The sequence below is a fragment of the Salvia hispanica genome, chromosome 6 (assembly GCF_023119035.1).
Source record: "Salvia hispanica cultivar TCC Black 2014 chromosome 6, UniMelb_Shisp_WGS_1.0, whole genome shotgun sequence".
Taxonomy (NCBI): Eukaryota; Viridiplantae; Streptophyta; class Magnoliopsida; order Lamiales; family Lamiaceae; genus Salvia; species Salvia hispanica.
This window is the reverse complement of record NC_062970.1, coordinates 15709079-15729177: the sequence shown is the minus strand read 5'-3', so window position 1 is coordinate 15729177 and position 20099 is coordinate 15709079. Positions and strand designations below refer to the sequence as shown.

Here is a 20099-nt window from a genome sequence, read left to right as displayed (position 1 = left end):
TCAATCTACACTCAGTGGCGTGCACAGCTATCTTCAAATCTTCATCAATTTGCACTAATAAAATTCCACATCCCATGTGATAATGCTTCCAAAATTTCAACGTTTTATCATCCATTAATTACTACGTCTCCACAAACGTACAAACAAAAATTTTTAAATTAAACACTTGTTGACTTAATATGTCACAGTAGTCCCCCTTTTCTGCCCATCATACATATCCTCATTTCCCTCCACACCATACCCTACATTTTATTTATTACTAACAGTTTGCATTATAGTTCTACTATATGTCCACAAATAATAATAAAGTAAACAACCAAACATCACACGCCAAAGATTCTATTTTTGTTCCAAAAGTATCCTCACTCTATCTCCATCCCTCATCATCCTCATCGTCAATCGTCATCGAATCCAATTTATTACTACTAAAATAATTACTAGGTACTGTATTTCTCAAATTCCACCTACAAAATCGCTAAAATAGTTAGAGTTACACGCACATCCGAACTGAAATGGAGCTTGGAAATAGCTTAGGCGAGCCCCTACGTTTTCAATTTTCCCTTTCAGTATATAAATTGTTATGAAAAATACCTACTATATCATTATCACTTAATATTGATATTAATAATCTAAATATTTTATAATGCCGTCGCTACTCATACATATACGCAAAAAACTTTAGAGTTGGATAACACCTCCCATTCCCACCTCCTTAGTTCTGTAGTAGCAGAGTCATTTGTCATTTTGGTATGTTCCATAATAGTTAAATCATTTTCTTGTAAGTAAAAGTCAACATATTTCTTGTTCCTTATTTTCCTCTATTTTCTTTATTCTCTTATCATCTCCCTACATATTCTTCGCTTAACTCACTTAACATAATTTTTTTGAATTAGTAGGATATTAAATGGTAGTACTAGTAGTAAACAATAAAAAAGATTCCTTACTCTGACCAGCCAGCATATCAATTATTGAATCTTATATAGACCAAAAAAATGATATAGCTAGGCAAAGTGAATCCAAATTCCCACAAAATCTCCACATATCCACCTACAATAACATACTCTCCTCATCATGGGAACTCTGGAGCCCGCCGCCGCCGCCGCAGTGGTGGACGAAGAAGAGGAGTCCCCGATCGAAGAGGTTCGGCTAACCGTGACAAACAAGGACGACCCGAGCCTACCGGTGTGGACTTTCCGGATGTGGTTCCTCGGGCTTCTGTCGTGCGTGATGCTCTCTTTCCTCAACCAGTTCTTCGCGTACCGCACCGAGCCACTCGTGATCACTCAGATCACCGTCCAAGTGGCCACCCTCCCCATCGGCCATTTCTTGGCGGCCGCGCTGCCCACGGCCGCCTTCCGCATCCCCGGCTTCGGCCCCCGCCGCTTCTCTCTCAACCCGGGCCCCTTTAACATGAAGGAGCACGTCCTCATCTCCATATTCGCTAACGCCGGGAGCGCCTTCGGGAATGGCTCCGCTTATGCTGTTGGGATTGTCACCATTGTTAAGGCCTTTTATGGCCGAAACATCTCCTTCTTGGCTGGTTGGCTCCTCATCATCACCACTCAGGTTAATTCTTGTTAATATAATTATGTACTTTATATTATCTTTGATTATATTTTGATGGGGAATACATACTTGTTGATGTCCTTGGAATGCTAATTGGAGAAAAGGACACAACAGTGATGCAAATCTCTCTCTCTCTTTCTCCTCTGTCTTTTTTTTTTGTCTCTCTTAGTTGAAAAGGTTGAATTGAGTATTTTTGGAAGTAGGATAAATTTTTGTTTGGGCATTAGTGGTAAATTTTAAAATTCTGAAATCCTGAAAAAAAGAGGAAAAATGATTAATGCAGGTGCTGGGATATGGGTGGGCCGGGCTTTTGAGGAAGTATGTGATCGAGCCGGCACATATGTGGTGGCCCGGGACTCTAGTCCAAGTCTCTCTCTTTCGGTAACACCCTGCTTTCACATTATCTATTTACATGCGTTCGATTAGATGGATAAGATTGATAAGGTTCGATAGAGAAGTATGATCGGATGGTTTGGGTTATTTGATTTCAAGTATAGTCTATAGATCAACTGACATGGTGTATGATAAATTGGAGGGTTACGTGAATAAAATGCAAAAGAATAGAAAAAAATAGGATTCAATTTTTTATAATTATGTCAAAATGCATAAATCAGGACACACAAAATTAGTACTAATAATTTTTGTGAGATTAGTTTTTGGAGTTTTGTAGTATTACAGATTAAAGAATGATTAGTATACTCCATAATTAAGCAAATTTGGGAGTGATAAATAATCATGTAATCAAGTGATCACAAAGCAGTTATTTGATTAAGTTGATTTAATTTATTTCATTTTTGATGTGTTATTAATTACTCCAATCAAACGTTTTTTTCACACCACCGAGCTGTGTTTTGAACTAAAGATTATAGTATTTGGTATTCCTTATCTCACTCTCTTATTATATTTGCCATTTGGCTCTCAAGGCTGAAAAGAAGATTTTAGGTATCCTAGTGCATATTATTTAAAGGAAAAAGATTTAAAGTTAGTGGCTAACATTTTTCATTTATTTATTTTGTCACTCATTTGACTTAATCAGATTCTAATTTCTAGGTGCACTTCCCCACCAATTAAGTTACATCTAAATTTTCCTATAAGTAATAGATTTAGTTAGGAACATTATTGCTTATCTTGCAAGATTATATTTGATCTACCAATCGATGATTACCACCACTGTCTAAGAACAAAAGTATGTTTTATTAAGGTACGTAGAAAGGTCAATTTGGAAGTAGAGTTTACAGGCTGTAGATTCTTGTAATGAGCCTCACGTGCTGAATCTTGGCATTTGTGTCACATGAATCACAGCTCACTTAACAAATTACAGCTACTTCAACCCTTGATCACAAATTCATTCACCAAGATTCCTCAACGATCAAACCTTAAATCTCTGTCTAGTTTCATTGCTCATGGAATCTTTTACTTCATCACTAGATTACAGAGTAACAGTTAACTTCTTAGTACTAAATGAACTCCTTGTCCATGCAAGCTTCAAATGCCGTAGTTATAAATATGTTTAATTACTTGTAAATATTATCATTGAATTAACTTTAACCGGCAATGTGCGGCTTTGTCCCTGATGACGACCGGTAACCAAATGAGAAAATGTTCGTGCAAAACCCGAAAGGGTAGCTCATTCACATTCTCCATGACTGCACATTCCGTTCGAGCATGAGTCCTGCTTTGTTACCATCTTGAAAAATAGATACCTTGCTTGCTCTAGTCAATTAGTGCACACAGATCCTTTTATTTTCTAATACACAATTCATGCTATATACTCAATATGCTAAATAATCTCACTCATGCAAACAATGCAACAAAGCAATGCCATATTGAACTAAACTCCACATTCTTGCACCAAACATTGGCAGGGCTCTGCATGAAAAGGACGAGGCACGTATGTCAAGGGCCAAGTTTTTCCTGATCGTGATGATATGCAGCTTCTCTTGGTACCTATTCCCCGGCTACCTCTTCCCAACTCTGACAAGCATTTCATGGATGTGTTGGGCATTCTCCAAGTCGGTCACAGCGCAGCAGATCGGGTCAGGCATGAGAGGGCTTGGCCTCGGAGCCATAACATTGGATTGGACAGCCATAGCATCCTTCTTGGGCAGCCCACTTGTGTCTCCATTCTTTGCCATAATGAATGTCTTTGCTGGTTATGCACTCATCATCTACATAGTGCTTCCAACAGCCTATTGGGGATTCAACTTGTATGGTGCTAGAAAGTTTCCGATTTTCTCCTCTCACCTATTCACAGCTCAAGGTCAGAAATATAACATATCTGCAATTGTGAATGACAAGTTTGAGTTGGATATTGAAAAATACCAACAGCAGGGCAGGATACATCTCAGCATGTTCTTTTCCCTCACCTATGGCTTTGGTTTTGCAACTATTGCATCTACTCTAACTCATGTGGCTTGCTTCTATGGAAGGTACTATACTTTTATGCTACTTTCTTCTTTTTTGGAGTTTTTTCTACATCCCAAACTTGATGATTAACTTAATGTAGCTTGTAAATTTGTAAACCGCAGGGAAATATGTGAAAGATTCCGAGCTTCATATACAGAAAAGGAGGACATTCATACAAGACTTATGCGTAAATACGCGGACATACCTTCCTGGTGGTTCTATATATTACTAGCTGTGACATTTACTGCTTCTCTGATGCTCTCAGTCTTCTTGAATGACGAAGTTCAGATGCCATGGTGGGCGTTAATCTTCGCCTGCATCATTGCTTTTGTTTTCACGCTTCCAATCAGTATCATCACTGCCACCACAAACCAGGTAACTGAGTAATGACATTCTTCCTTTCTAATGTTGATCATGGCATATGTAAAAAAACCGTTGTATTTGCAGACTCCGGGGTTGAATATAATCACAGAGTATGTTATGGGTATAGTCTACCCAGGAAGACCAATTGCAAATGTGTGCTTCAAAGTCTATGGCTATATGAGCATGGCACAGGCTGTCTCTTTCCTAAGTGATTTCAAGCTAGGCCACTACATGAAGATCCCTCCTAGATCAATGTTTATAGTTCAGGTACATTGCATTCTTCCATTTGTGGAACACTTCATGCTTCTTACCATCAAGCTATCTATCTAACTCCAATAAAAAAGAGCTATTGTTATGATTGATACACAATTGTATACTGAGTCCTGACTATTCTCATTCATGTTGCAACGATCAGTCCGTGGGAACGGTTATAGCTGGAACAATCAACATCTCTGTAGCGTGGTGGCTGCTTACGTCTATCAAAAACATATGCCAAGATGACCTCCTTCCACCAGACAGTCCATGGACATGCCCGGGGGACAGAGTCTTCTTCGATGCCTCGGTCATCTGGGGTCTAGTGGGGCCCAAAAGGATCTTTGGAAGTCTTGGAGACTATAGTTCAATGAACTGGTTTTTCCTTGGAGGTGCAATAGGTCCTGTCATTGTTTGGCTCCTCCACAAGGCCTTTCCAAGGCAATCTTGGATACCTCTGATCAACCTGCCTGTCCTTCTAGGGGCAACGGGTATGATGCCACCAGCAACGCCGCTAAACTACAATGCCTGGATCATCTTTGGTACGATATTCAACTACTTTGTCTTCCGTTACCGGAAGAGGTGGTGGCAAAGGTATAACTACATTGTTTCGGCGGCTCTAGATGCGGGAGTGGCTTTCATGGCAGTGGCGCTGTATTTTACGTTGGGGATAGAGGAAAGAGGAATAGATTGGTGGGGCACGCGAGGCGAACACTGCAGCTTGGCTACTTGCCCTACTGCTAAGGGCATACAAGTTGCTGGTTGTCCACTCTACTGAAACTGTTGTGTTAAATGTTTTCCACTAATAGATATGTCAAGGATGATTTCTGTAACTATTTGGAAATTTCAGGATGTTGAATTATAGGTACAAACATGCTGGAAAAGAACTTATGCATACACAAGAGTCCTTATTAAACTAACCAATATTTCAAGATTGCATCCAACTAGCAGATTTTACAGTCACATGCGCTTGAATTTTCAAAATATATGGTGCATCTTTTTAATGTGAATGTTAATGCACATAACAAATTTCTATCTCCAAAGACTACAGCTGCAAATTCCCCCAAACATAAAAAAGTCAACCTTAAGGCTCCGTTTGGATTTGGAACATGGAATTGGAATTGGAATTGGAATTGGAATTGGAATTGAAATTGAAATTCTATGGAATTGAATTGGATAATGCAATTCCAAATCCCATGTTTGATAAAATGAAGAATTGATATGAAATTGAATTGACATGTTTGGTAAATATACACACAATGCACTCACTACACACTTCACATATTTCACATATTTCACACACTACACACACTACAACACACATTTCACACACTACACACACTTCACTCACTTCACATACTTCACACACTACACACACTTCACACACTACACACACTTCATAAATTTCACATATTTCACATATTTCACACACTTCACACACTACACATATTTCACACACACACACTACACATATTTCACATACTTCACATATTTCACATAGTTCACACACTTCACACACTACACATAGTTCACACACTTCACACACTACACAAATTTAACACACTTCACACTTTACACACATTTTACACATTTCAAGCATCCAATTTTTGATTTTTTTTTTCATTTCTAGATTTTTTTTTATCTGAATAAAAAAACTAAATTTTTTCAAAAGTTTAACCTGAGCCAAATGTGAAATTTTAGTTTGTGAATAATGTGTGTATTTTGGTTATAGTGTGGGTAGTGTGTGTATTTTGTGTAAAATTTGTGTCGTGTGTGTATTTAGTGTGTAATGAGTGTAGTATGTGTATTTTGTGTATAATGTATGTAACGTGTGTATTTTGTGTAGTGTGTATATAATGTGAAATGTGTGAAATTTGTGTAGTGTGTGGAGTGTGTGTACTGTGTGAAGTGTGTGAAATTTGTGTTGTGTGTGAAGTGTGTGTAGTGTGTGAAATGTGTGAAGTGTGTGTAGTGTGTGTAGTGTGTGAAATGTTTGAAATGTGTGAAGTGTGTGCTGTGTGTGTAGTGCGTGTAGTTTGTGTAGTGTGTGAAATGTGTGTAATTTGTGTAGTGTGTGAAATATGTGAAATGTGTGTAGTGTGTGAAGTGTGTGTAGTGTGTGAAATATGTGTAGTGTGTGTGAAATGTGTAGTGGGTAGTGAAGATATCTAATTTTATGACTATTTGGAATTATAATTTTCTACTTTTGATATAGAATTCAAATCATGGAATTGAAAATTTTGGAATCATAATTCAATTATAATTCTATACATTTTTGTGATACCAAACAATGGAATTGGAATTGAATTGGAGCTTCAATTCCAATTCCATAGCTCAAATTCCATGTTCCCACACACACCCTAAAAGATAAACATAGGTCTCATTACATATTGCAAAAAAAATAAATTTAATGTTACTTTTCCTGTATGCCGTTTTCATCATCCACACATGTTCGTATACAAAATAGTTGGTCTATTGTAAAAACGACATAGGTTCAATTTTAAGGGAACGATAATATTCCTTCCATCGGGATGTATTCAGGTCAGAACACTAAGTATTGACAAAACGTCAAAGCATGTATATTTTATGTACATATAATGTACCACCCCATATGATATCATGTACCATCCTACCTATGGGAGTGGTACATTATACGTGTATAAAATGTACATGGTTTGACGTTTTAACAAAGATATTGTTTTAACCGTAATATATCATAAATAATTCAAAATGAAAACTCATCAAAATTAGAATGAATTAAAAACAATGTTTTATCTTGGTTCTTCTATGGGTAATAAAAAGAAACTGTGAAATAATTAACACTAAAATAACGCCGTTATCCCACAGCAACACCGGATGCACCGAATCCCCGCAAGCGGAATAATCAAACCTGGTACGTACTCGTTAGATATTTTCTTCTCTCTCCATATTTTTCTGGATGGCAGCTGCTAAGCAATCTGCAAAGTGCAAACTCACCATTTTCCTTAATCTATCTCTATCTTTGGAGGAGTGTCTTCTATTCTACGCATCGTCGTCGTCTGTAATAGTACTTCACTTTTGCTCGCGCGGCCGGGTTGAAAAATCTCGAATAAGAAGGTAATTTATGAATCATCGTTACACCTTTTTTTCTCTGTGTTGTTGTGTCCTTTCATCCAGCCTCAGATTTTGGATGTATGTTTCCAACTCCAAGCCCTAGTTTTGATGGTACCGTCTGGTCTACGTCACTACGTGCGTAAAGTTGTTAGTGTTTCTGAAATGATAGTGATATACTGTTGGATTTAAGAGATGTGCGTTATGTGTAGATTATTAGAATTTGGTATTTTAGTTTTGATCGCACAAGAGTAGAGGATATGAAGGGATCAACATATATTCTTTGACCTAGAACATTCTATTGGAACTGTGCGCTTGAGCTTTGGAAGCTATACACGTAGTTTTGTTGTAACATGATGCATATTCTCTGCTTACTATATGCAGAATTCACGTACCTGGTACATGAGTACATCCCCTCCCCCTTTTCTTTTGAGGGGCATTTACTAACAATGATTAGCCTAACTGCCTAAGATGATCTGGAACTTTGGGATATCGAGTAGCTAACTTGCTCAATTAATATCCCACTGAAAGAGGCAGGAGCTGGAAAAATCCTAAAAATGGATATAAAACTACTCAATCATGTATATTATCAATTAGGAAAAGAAATGTGATTTGTATTATTGATCCTTCCTTAGGAGCCGATAAGAGTTATCTTTATGTTTTTGTAATTGTTATTATGATCTAACTTCTAGTATCATTGTTTTATCGTGTGGCCTTTCGCTTCTTGAAGTAACTATTGTACTGATCAATACCTTTGAGGAAAAAGCTGTTTTAATGATCCTTTGAGATAACTAGAAATACTAATGATCCGGTTTTTATTTAGCGCATATGTAAGAGATGACAGATTCTTCTAATTCTTTTTTGGAAAAAGGAAGAGCACATCTTGTTGGATTTTTGTATGGACTTTAGAACTATGTATTAATACTATTACTTTGTCAATGTTTTTATAGTGTGAGCATACCTTCATGGTTCTCATCTGCTTCCTTTACACCTGTTCAAAAAGTCTTGCCTTTGTTTGAATTTCTTCGCATGATCAACATCGTGATTTACTAGATGATTCAGTTGAAAGTTGTCATCTTAGGAGCCTATTAATCACTTTTGTATTTAGTTTTTATGATTTTCTGTCCTTTTTGTTTGCTAATACCGTCATGTTCTATTTTCATCTGGCTCAACTCAATATGTTCACACACTTAAAAGTTTAACCATTATATTTATTTGCAAGTTGGCTGCCAATTGTGCTCTGATTTCTAAATTAAGGGAGTATCATGGCATGAATCTGGAGAATGTATCGTTGTCACAGTTGATTTGGATATTAATAATCTCCCAATGGTGGAATTTTAAAATAAAATCGCTACAAAGAGTCAATAAGTCCAACCAGTGAAGCACTCAAGCACAACATTTAGAAATGATTCTTTGAGTTTTTCACATTCTTGCCTCAAGGTTACTCTTTTTTCACATGTCTGATTAGCCACACAATGGAATGTATACAAGTCCTTGTCATGATGCTTTCTTCTTCACTCCCTTCCTTTAAATATGGCTGCTGATTGCCTTCCTATCAAACATCATTTTCGTTTCACTTTCTTCTTGGGTATTGATTCATCAAGTTTAACCCGTTTATGAAAATTATAGCTATTTTGTTGCTACAATCATTAGCCTAAATTTAACTTCTACAGTATGGAATATTACTTAATATAACGACTGTGTAAGGATTTTTAAGACAGATTTATCTTTAAATTTACTATTTATATATCATATTACTTACAACACAACAAACATTTATGTGGTCAATGATGCGTCAAAATAGATTTATATTATCTGATGAAGTAGCTGTGTGTGTGATCTTTGTGCCAGTACTAAGTTAGAAGAGTAATCAGAGGTTGCAAGTTTACTTACGATAAGTTGGATATATAATCAAAATTGAGCTAGAGACTATAAGAACAGATCTTACATTATTAAATTTCCATAGTTAACAATGCAATTCATCTAGATTTAATGCAATGCAAATGATAAGAAAAAGAAAAATTTTGGAAAGTAAAAAGAGCTCTTCCAGTTGCTCAACTGAGTAGGATAGAGATGGGTGGTGCTATCCACTTTTGCCAAGTAATTTGTCCCGTTCAAAAGATTTCAAAGGCCAGTTAAAATATGTAGCAGTCATATGCCTTGTAATGATAATAGTTGGCTAAGCTATAAAGTCATACTTGATCATACATCCATGATTAATCTGTAGATGAATAAACATAATGCTTATGAATCGTGAGGAACAATTCAACTGGTTCAATACTAGTCAAAAGCACCTATATATACGTAAGGCAAGGTCCTAACTGAACTAGGATTTAGGAAAGCACTAACTTTCTCTACAATTTATACCATATATACAAATCTAACTATAGCACAAAGGAGTTTAGACAGTTTTCTAAAATACTGTTGTTGTTGGTGACCGCATGAAAGAGTAGCTTAAAGGCTTAGGGCACATGGGCAATGTGTCCAAACTAGTTGTTAAATTGTTTTCACTAGAAATTGAAGCAACTTAAATAAGGTGCACTATCTACATGGTGTAGGATGATAAAATTGATTATGTGGAGGTTTGTTCCAAAATATTGGTTACCATACTAGCAGTCTTCATATAAATAAACACATCTGGCATGTATCTTGGTGATACTAAATAAATGAAAGCATAAGTGCGTTTTTTAAAATGCACTACAACATTAATTTGAAGCTGAGATTTTAGCATAAGATATACCTTAACTTCAAAGTTCAAACATGAGGTGGTGAATCAATCCAGATGTCATGGAGGTTGATCTTTCAATGCACAATCTTTTCTTGTAACATGCCATTGCTTCAATAATTAGTGTCGAGCATGGCTTGCAATATCTGGCCCTTTAACATGTTTAATTTCCAGAAACTAATTTAATCATTGGAAAGACATACTGCTGGTGAATCTTGTAGGGTTGAATCGATGACCTACACAATTCTTTTTATTAGCTTATGAGATCATGAAATTAAGCTTCTGTGACTTCTGATGAGATTTCTTCATAGGTCTTCTTTGTTAGATTTTAGGATCACGTGAGAATTCATTAACCCAAAGGCAGTGTCATAGTTAAATGTAATTGAATCCGGCCATCTTGTTAATTGTAGGAAACTGGGGATCTGTGGTGACACAAGTTAAGGCCTTGAAGGCTCACATAGGTTCATATCTTCTGGGTGGATTTTTCTACACTCAAGGTATGTGCTGCTGCTATATTTGCATTAGGACTAACCGACTAAGCAAAAATCTCAATGGAAAGCTTGTGATTTAAGACATTTGATTTTCTAATAACTTGCCTAGCTTCTGGGAAGCCTTTTCTACACTCATGGTATGTGCTACTGCTGTATTTCCATTTTGACAAATTTCCTGCTTTGATGCTTGCAGTAGGACCAGTAGATTTCTTCTCATATACCTATTTTTTTCATCTGTGAAATCATCAACTATGGGGTGCGGTTGTGCGGATGAGCAGTAACACTTCAACTCAGTTCTTTAGGGTACTATCAATAATATACAAAAACCAACCATGACTTTACTGTAGAGTAATTCTAAGCAGTTTTTTCTCTCCTCAGCATATATTATAACTTTACATAGCTTCCTAGTATATCTTCTGAAAATAGTAAATCATATTCACATATTTCATCAAACAGAAATCTGATGAATGTGAGTCATCTGTGAATCCATCCTGTCACTTTACAATTCTTCTACCAGTGTTTGAACCTGGTTCTTCAAAGTCTGAAATTGGGGTAAATTTCATTAGGAAGCTGGTAAACTTGTGTAGGGCTGCCACCAACTCTAATGCAGTTGAAGCCTGTTAAAACAACCAATATTATACAGATGATTAGTGGTTGAAGACCTCTTATAGTACTAGTATCTATTAATTATGACTTATCAGAAAGTAGAATTACCCCAAGTTCACATCTGGCTTCTTCTTATTCTGACTTTGTGATTGACTGAGCTCGAGGTTTATGGGTGCATTCACACCATATTCTTTACGAACACCATGTGTGATGTGGTTGACCCCATTCAATGCACTTATTCTCTCTGGGCCATAGACCTGTTCCATATGTGGGTTTAGTTCAGAAGATATGGTCCCCTTATCTGCCCTGATTTATTCTTATATTCAACGCAACACCTAACCGACAAATACCTTTTTCTGTAACTCTGCATTCTCTTGACTTACAACATGTACCTTCTTGCTTAGTTCTATGTTTTCTTGTTGAATGAGGTTTCCCTGCGATAAGAGTGATGAGGCTATCCACTCACCTTTAATTCTTTATAAGAACATGATAAAGTTGGAGTTATATGGACTTCTCACAGGAATACCTTCATGTTTAACTCTTTGATCTCCTCACTCAGAATTTGTTCCTATGAGAGTAAAATATTAGACCTTTTGTTAGCGGGAGATCTGTAGGTAAGTAGCTGTTTAAAATGAACAGAAAAAAGGTGTTTACCTTCTTGATTCGCACTCCTTTCAAACTCTTCTCGAGCTGATTTTCCAGATTTTGGAGGTCATTGATGCTCAATCCTGAAAGCTCTTCTCCTAAAAGCTGCCTTTACTTATCAAGAAAAGGGCATGTGGTATATTCTTAGTTTATCATCTCACTCTTAAGATATTTTTACTCTATACTGATAACTTAAATCTCATTGGCCAAATGCTGTCTAACACATCAATGTTTGAATGTTTTTGGTCGTACTCTCGAAATTCCGTTATTCTTTACTTGATGTGCAGTGAAAATATGCATTTGGTTCCTTAATTTCTAAGACAAGTACTATAACTGAGATTAATGAGAAGAAATAGTAACCTCGAAGCCTTTAAGCATTTTAAGGTGATCTACAATGTGTTCTTTGAATTGACTATTTGTGTATATCTGGTATTTGATTGACTATCATAAACAATTCTAACTTTACTCAACACCTCCTCTCCATTCTCCAAACAAAATGAAGAAGAAGAAAATAATGACATAATGAATTCACATTTCAATATGAGATGAAAATGTGATAATTGCAATATAGGTGCCATCTTGTTTATATATGCTTTCTTTATCTCCCAATAACTGTCTCCTGCCTTTTGAAAAACACACACCAAGAAAATGGACAATTTTTCTCTTAGAACTCTAATTATTACATTGATGTTCTTAAATTATAGTCTCTACTTTTAACCCATGGAAACTTTTTTGTCCAAACATAAGTACAATATAGCCTTTGCTTATGTCCATTGTTTACTTAATAGCTCAAGTCAAAAGTTTTGTCTAACTTACGCTGACGTGTCTTCAAGAAACATGAAAAAGAGCAACTAGTGGAACGTCTACAACCTGTAATACTCTTTTAATATGCTGAAAACAACGAAAACTCTCTTAAATTACCCAAAATTTGTGACTCAGTTTAATAAGTGAATAACATAGAGAAATAAGTATGTTCTATACTTGTAATATTTTTAATTTTGTGCTAAAAAGTCAGCATGATAACCATATTTAGTCTATAATTTAAGAATGTGACTTATTACCTTGAAAATTGAAAAAAATGAACAATTGGCATTGATAACCTGGGAGGATAATATTTAACTATAAATTGTTAATGAGACACTTTTGGGGAATATGCTAATATCACTTTTGACTTTTGTTGGTATCTCGTATCTCATTGCATATTGCAATCAATTATCATTGTACTCACACAGAAAAAAGAAACTCGTCAGATGCTACCACATATAGTTAACTAACTTATGTCATATCATACTCCTTGGAGTGTTCATTATGGTATCAACATAAACTTTAGTCAACAACTATGTATAACATGTCAAATGCAAATTCGCATTTACCTGTGGCATTGTTGCAAGTACTGCAGCTGTTTCCCCAAGCTTGATGCTTCCCTTTGCCAAAACTACAATAAATAAAAAATGGATGATTAGTCTAATTGGCCATAATCCTGCTGATATCAGGTCTATGATAAACTGCATTATTTGCAAATGCTATGTTGAACCCAAAACTCTTGAAAGGTCACGTGAATGTGGATTAAGTATTACTATCTCATAAAATGCTTAATGATATGCTTTGCCCTAATTTAAGTAACTATTGCTGTGTTTTTCAATTCATATAGTGAGTTCTGGACCTAGCAGGGTTCGGTTGGTGAAGCAATTTTCACTATGCATATGGTGTCCGGTCATGTGTCTGTGCTAAGCTATACCCTGCTATTTGCTTCTGTTTACCAAATGTTTAAATTGTTATGAGAGGTAATAAATATTTAAAGTACAGGCATACATTTTCACATTGTGAATAAATTCTATCAAGTTTAGTCTCGTTTATGGAATCTTAACAGTAACTTCAAGTAATGTTTGATCTTATATCTAGGAAATAGTTTGTTAAGGAACCTTTTAAAAACCAAATTATGGACAGTTGCTTTACTGATGAAAGAAAAGAACATCTGGAATAAGAATGATTGATGTATCCAATACAAATCCTGCAGAACCCGAGTAAAAAGGAATTGTGTGAGTTATTCCAAAGGGTACTTGTAAGCATGTAGCATTAGAGTTCTAAATAATATGGAGTGAGAAATTCCCCTCTGGCTGTTCAACTAATTTTAAGAGCATGATCTGTGGAGTTTTCACACCCTGAAGCTATGACATTTTGAGAATTCAAGAATTTAAGGTGGTTAAGTACCTAGGAAATCTGACAAAGGTGTCAATGTTTGATCGAGGACTTAGGTTTCTGGAAGGGAAATCATAAATATTCTAAAAAGTTGGCAATATAGTGACTGTTTGTGTACCGGAGGGTGTATCTTTTTACAGAAAAATGTATCTGCCTTTTTAAAACCTTAGCTTCTGTGGGTAATTGGTACTTTGATTTCTATGTCCAATTTTGTTTTAGGTGTAAAATGCTCATCTCGATCAGTCGATCTCCTGACCTCTTACTTCCTTAAGCAACACACTTAAGGAATTACTCTTAGCTTCATCTTTGTAAAATTTATTTACTGAAATTTTGATGCACTATTTTCAAGTTACAGGAATGTCAATTTCTCATAAGCCTTGATTAACAATAATCTATCACTAATGTTTCAGAGACATTCTTGTTGTATCATATGGCAAGTTGGCTGCTTTGCTTAAAGCTGACTACATTGATATCCTTCTACTCTAAAACTTGGGTTACATGCTTTGAGTCCCTACTATATGTTATTTCAAATTCTAGTTGCTAGTAAAGGGCAAATAGAGCCACAAGTGTTCTATCTTCCTTGAGATGCTGCTAAAATTGAATTTTTTGAAGCAACATAATGTGATAGTAGCTGAATTCAAAGAATTTTCCCATTGTTGCAATATTAATTCATAGCTCAAGTGATAACTATATCTTTAACTATGTCCTATATCCTTCATTCTATGATCTTCTTTGCTTTCTTGTTCAAAGCTCTTATGAGCTTTCAACCAATGTAAATCAGTTAATGCTATGCACCACTAGGACTCAGAAGGATAACTTGATGATCCAGATATGGTTTGTGGAGGGATGTTATTCTCATGAACTTAAGATATCTTGCTTATGTGATTCTGATCAAATTCTTGTTAGCTTCGATATGGGATGGCGAGTGTTCACACTGGCAAGTTCATAGGAAGGCAGTTGATCTGTTATTGGATCTCTTTAAGTTGCCCAATTTGCAAATAATTAGAAATTCAGGTCCATGATTTTGGCTTCTATGACAATCTTTCCAAGATTTTCAGTTGAAATTGTAAGAAAATCGATTGCTTAAAATTTGGCTTCAAGCACGAACTAGTACACGATGGTATGGCTGAACTGCCAAAATTCTGTATCCATTTTTCATATTTTGCAGAGAGAGAAAAAGAGATTGCATGTAATATGCACAGTTGTTTCTATGAGATACACTTGCACAACTTTGTTCATAATTTTAATCATTCAGTTTCACCAATTCAAATGATGAATGCAAGATATTTCCATGATTCATGATTGAGCTGTTTATTTCTAACTACTTGAGTTATGTGTAAGTGAATTCATTAGTGTCAGGGAAAAGAATACTAGTGGCAGTTAGTTTTAGTTCCTTGATTAAACACAATGGCGAAATTATCATCATCATCATAGTCGATAAGATATACTCCCTGCCCCACTATAATTGGGGTCTTCTTCTCTACATTATTCCGTCCACTTTAATTACTATATTAAATATATCATTTTACCAAAACGAATCCTAAAAGAAGTGCCTGGGATGATAGAAGTTTAATTGTGTATTCTTATTTCTTTAATAGAAAGTTTCCATTCCAACCATTTCAATCGAATATGAATCCAACTAAGTTAGCTTAAAATGGTATGTATATCAAGGGCATTTGAAAATATCTAAGGGAGTGGTTTCTTTGAGAACTTTGTTAAAATGACAACTCTAACAACTGAAAATTATATCAGAAGTTTGTTAATATAGTAATATAGGGTTTAGTAATATCAGTTGGTATTACAAAACATATTACTCCCTCCGTCCCAATTTAATTGTCACTTTTGGAGTGGGCAAGAGTTTTAAGAAATGTAAAGAAATGTTGGTTGGAAAAGTTAGTGGAACATGAGACCCATTTTTTTATATTGGTTTTAATAATAAAATGTGAGTGAAGTGGGTTAGGGAATGTGAGACCTACTTACCATTTATAGTAAAAATGAAGTGTGACAATTAAGTTGAGACGGATTGAAATGGAAAAGAGTGACAATTTAGTTGGGACGGATGGAGTAGTTCCTAATATGGAATTGAATCAACAAATTAGTATTGAGTTATAAACTGATATAATTCTGTGTTTTAACTTTAAAAAGAGTTTTGAAATGAACTATCTGAGTAAAAACCATATATTGTTAGTTTTTAATAAGCTTATTTGTGATCACATGATATATATGAAATCATTATTGATATTTTTTTTAAAAAAATTGTGCAACTCTCAATTTTCTTCAATTAAATTTTGGTCACCCGCAAATTTCTTAAGTTCAACATTGGTCATTTTGATCACATTCCTATTCACACATGTGTCGCCAACTATGCAATGCAAGTTGTTACAAACTTACAATAAATGAAAACCCTAAACCCAAATTTCTTAAATTCAATTGAGGTCATTTCTCACATCCCAGCTAAAAAGCCTAATACCCTAAACTCCAAATACTACTTTCTAGCAGAATTTTTGTTACATCATACATTGACATCATACATTGACATTATTTAACTTGTGAAGAGAGGCTTCTTCTTTAGTTTTAGAACAAACTAAGAGGCAACATTATATGATCTACAACGCTGAGTTATTCATAACATCAACTTTATACTTTATAATCATGGCCTAAATGGTTTCCATATTATTTCCGTTGTTCATAAAGAAATATTATTAAGGCAGGGAATTAAGTGAGGATTAAATAAATAACATGGGAATTAATAGTGGAGTGTACCTTGATCTCAGAAGTAGGATTGCTGATGAGATGGTAATTCTCCTCATTAAGCTTCGTGTATCTTTCTATCACCGATTTCATACTGCCAAACAATAACACCATATATGTTATCTAATGCTTTTACATATTCAATTATCAGTAATTAATTTCTCACCAACATCACAACTTAAACACTGACAATATTATCAACAACATCACATATTCAAAATCAAGGAGAGCAATTTTAATCCCTCATAGCATATTCCAATCGAACTAATTATAAAAACTCTTAGTTTTCATTTAGTCCTGTACATTAGTGATTATTTTTGTCGGAAAATACAATTAAACGGGAGCTATGACACGTGGCTGCCATCGTGGACGGAGGACATGGCTTCACATTTGGAATATATGACCATTTTATTAGGGTAAATCTGTGTAATCACCTCAAATGTGAAACGACCTTTTTTAGTATACATTGGCAAATGGTTTTCATTTGTATAACCATCAAATGCGCCTTCGAGTTAAAATCAAATACTATAAATTTAGATTGACTTAAAGCTTAAATAGTACGGAGTAGTATATTAAAGGTATATATGTAGATAAAAAAAATATAAGGTACTTAGGATTTGTGTCTCAGGAACAATTAACGTAGATTTATAGAACAATAAATCTGGCTTATTAGCAGTCACATTATATTGAATTAATTAGAGATCTGTTTCATTATCATAAAGAAGAAAAATACGTATTTAACTATTGAGTATTGACTTGTAATTTTTTGTTCCAATTTCATATTTGCCTTTAACTAGAATTACTATGGAAGTAAGCAAATGCAGAATACCAAAAAAGAAAAACAGGCACTTTGAGCCATGGACTGTGGATTAATTTGGGGGAGCTTGGTAAATAATTTCTATCTGATTAAGAAGTACTGTACTTACTTAATACTAACAAGCACTAAAACACATCAATCTACTATTAATTATATGTATTTCCCAGATTTAGATATTAAAATTAAATGCAAGGAAACATAGTACTACTATATTGCAAGTTTTAGAGAGAAATGAAATGAAATGAAACCTGGTACTTGCAAAATCATAGAGCTTCTCAGTGCTGGAAAACACAATCAATCCAACTTCAGCATCACACAGGATTGACAACTCCTTAGCCTTCTTGAGCAGCCCACTTCTCCTCTTTGAGAAGGTCACCTGCCTGCTCGTTGAGTTATCGATCCTCCTAATTGCTATTTTGCCCCTCCCCATCTCCTTCTCACCAATTCTAGGGTTTCTTCTTCTTCTTTCTACAACAAAGTCAGACATATGACTACACCGTTGGACAAATTATAGTTGAAGCAATTATTGAGTACAAGAAAAGGGAAAGAGACAATAAATTTACTAATTTGGAAAACAACTCTCTTTGGAAAGAAATGGATCTTGGGATAGTTGTTCTTAGCTTTTTGTGGAAAGGGAGGAAAGGTAGTTTCCACAAAGCGTATTTGACGTGTAGGTACCGCGTGTTTTACAAGTCTGTCTGATTAGTTGCGTATGAGATTGAATTTTGTCGATTTCTCGCTCTGATATTATGACGCGTGGCGAGCAACGCCAATTGAATACTAGTATTAAACCCTAAACGAGACGAGGAACCAATGGGCATTGAGGAGGCCAAGAAAGTACATTCACTCTTTGTACTAGAGAGAGTTAAATAATTTTGAGTTGTGTCTACCTCGTACATACATATATTGGGAAAAACCCTTCAAATTGTGATAGGTGGGATTGGTTTGTGCAAAATTAATTTAGAAATTTGATGTCGCTGTCTAACTAATAGATGACCGACACGTATATGGCCAGATTGGTTTGAGTTGTTTCGACCAATTGAATTGTACTATTACTATATATGTCTATAAATAATGGCATGGGATTCAAAATAATTATTACTGTCGTTTAATGTTCTTTTGTCCTTTTCAATTTTTAAATAGTACGTATAGATTATAGAAATCGATTTTATAATATTCTTACAAGTTCCAAATTTGAAAAAGTGGACACTAGTACTTTTATTAATAGACCACACTCACATTAAATTGTCAGAAACGTACAACAAAAACAAAAAATTTAAAACAAGTGTAATTAGTTTACACGAATTATGATGATGCACGATAAATATACATGTAGATAACATCATCATAATACATGGAAATTAAAAAAAAAAGTTATACTCCTATTAACACGTTTTCCTATATATGAAATTCACAATAACAACAATTTGAGAGAGTCACAAAACATGATAAAATTCGACAAAAAGAAATAAAGGAATCAAACTACAAAAATACACAGATATAAATCTAAATTGGATTCTCTCTGTCGTCCCAAGCAGTTGGAGCTAATATATAAATACTTCGCTGCCTTTTCTATGTGTCAGTGCATATACATATATATTCGGTTGCAGCAGACTTTTCTTATTTTTGTTGATCTTTAGGTAAATTTTAAGAGCATCCCATTCAAGAGCACGGAAGTGGGTCCGAACCTACTTTCACTCCTTGTCCTTAGGCAAGAGCACAACACCCAATCCATGCTCTTCCGCAAGGACAAGCTCAAGGATCCCACCATTCTATTATTCAATTTAAATACTTCAATTACTAAAAACATTTCTACAATATAAAAATACATTAAAATATAAAAAATACGTAATTAAATCCTAAAAAATAAAAACTACATAATTAAAATCCTAAAAAATAAAAATACATAATTAAAATCCTAGAAAATAAAAAAATACATAATTAAAATCCTACAAATTAAAAATTACATAATTAAAGACTAAAAAATACCCCCGTGGAAGACTATAGTCCTCTATCCCCAATGTTTTTCGGAGACCCCATATTATTACCATGTGTTGCAAGCTGGTCGGGAGTCATGTTAGATGAAAATGTGAATTTTAGGGGAAAAAAATAAAAAATAAATTAAAAATGTGTAGAAAACGGATACTCCCTCCGTCCTGCTTTAGCAGTCCCATTGACTTTTCTGTCC

At 35.0% G+C, this 20099-nt stretch overlaps 2 protein-coding genes and 1 long non-coding RNA gene across 5 annotated transcripts; 2 read left to right on the top strand and 1 right to left on the bottom strand.

Moving 5' to 3' along the window:
- The first annotated feature begins 1006 nt into the window (after positions 1-1006).
- Positions 1007-5507, top strand: LOC125193851 (oligopeptide transporter 4-like). 2 transcript variants are annotated; one of them, XM_048091772.1, is made up of 7 exons: positions 1007-1566; positions 1850-1947; positions 3432-3995; positions 4095-4159; positions 4238-4347; positions 4420-4602; positions 4751-5507. In XM_048091772.1, the coding sequence occupies exons 1-7, from the start codon at positions 1072-1074 to the stop codon at positions 5363-5365; spliced, it is 2130 nt and encodes a 709-aa protein (XP_047947729.1). In that variant the 5' UTR covers positions 1007-1071; the 3' UTR covers positions 5366-5507. The 2 variants fall into 2 exon arrangements, with proteins under 2 accessions (XP_047947729.1, XP_047947727.1); XM_048091770.1 differs by having other exon boundaries at positions 4095-4347.
- Positions 5508-7460: 1953 nt separating this feature from the next.
- On the top strand, positions 7461-15572 carry LOC125194050. 2 transcript variants are annotated; one of them, XR_007171675.1, is made up of 3 exons: positions 7487-7683; positions 10813-10899; positions 11087-15572. It is a non-coding gene; the product is annotated as an uncharacterized LOC125194050 (long non-coding RNA). The 2 variants fall into 2 exon arrangements; XR_007171674.1 differs by having other exon boundaries at positions 7461-7683; positions 10813-15572.
- LOC125194049 (MADS-box transcription factor 23-like) lies at positions 11212-18474 on the bottom strand. The gene is made up of 6 exons (XM_048092052.1): positions 18160-18474; positions 17107-17188; positions 13518-13579; positions 12154-12253; positions 12026-12067; positions 11212-11933 (listed from the first exon to the last, which is right to left on the bottom strand). Exons 1-6 carry the CDS (start codon positions 18396-18398, stop codon positions 11835-11837), a joined length of 624 nt encoding a protein of 207 aa, XP_047948009.1. The 5' UTR covers positions 18399-18474; the 3' UTR covers positions 11212-11834.
- Positions 18475-20099: the final 1625 nt, after the last annotated feature.

Excerpts from the sequence above, each read along its gene's own strand:
- LOC125193851 (XM_048091770.1), top strand. The coding sequence starts at position 1,072 with ATGGGAACTCTGGAGCCCGCCGCCGCCGCCGCAGTGGTGGACGAAGAA. Across the intron at positions 1,567-1,849 it reads TCCTCATCATCACCACTCAG|GTGCTGGGATATGGGTGGGC; the intron begins GTTAATTCTTGT and ends TGATTAATGCAG. Across the intron at positions 4,348-4,419 it reads TCACTGCCACCACAAACCAG|ACTCCGGGGTTGAATATAAT; the intron begins GTAACTGAGTAA and ends TTGTATTTGCAG.
- LOC125194049 (XM_048092052.1), bottom strand. The coding sequence starts at position 18,398 with ATGTCTGACTTTGTTGTAGAAAGAAGAAGAAGAAACCCTAGAATTGGT. Across the intron at positions 12,254-13,517 it reads TACTTGCAACAATGCCACAG|GCAGCTTTTAGGAGAAGAGC; the intron begins GTAAATGCGAAT and ends TGATAAGTAAAG. Across the intron at positions 11,934-12,025 it reads TCAAAGAGTTAAACATGAAG|GGAAACCTCATTCAACAAGA; the intron begins GTATTCCTGTGA and ends CTCTTATCGCAG.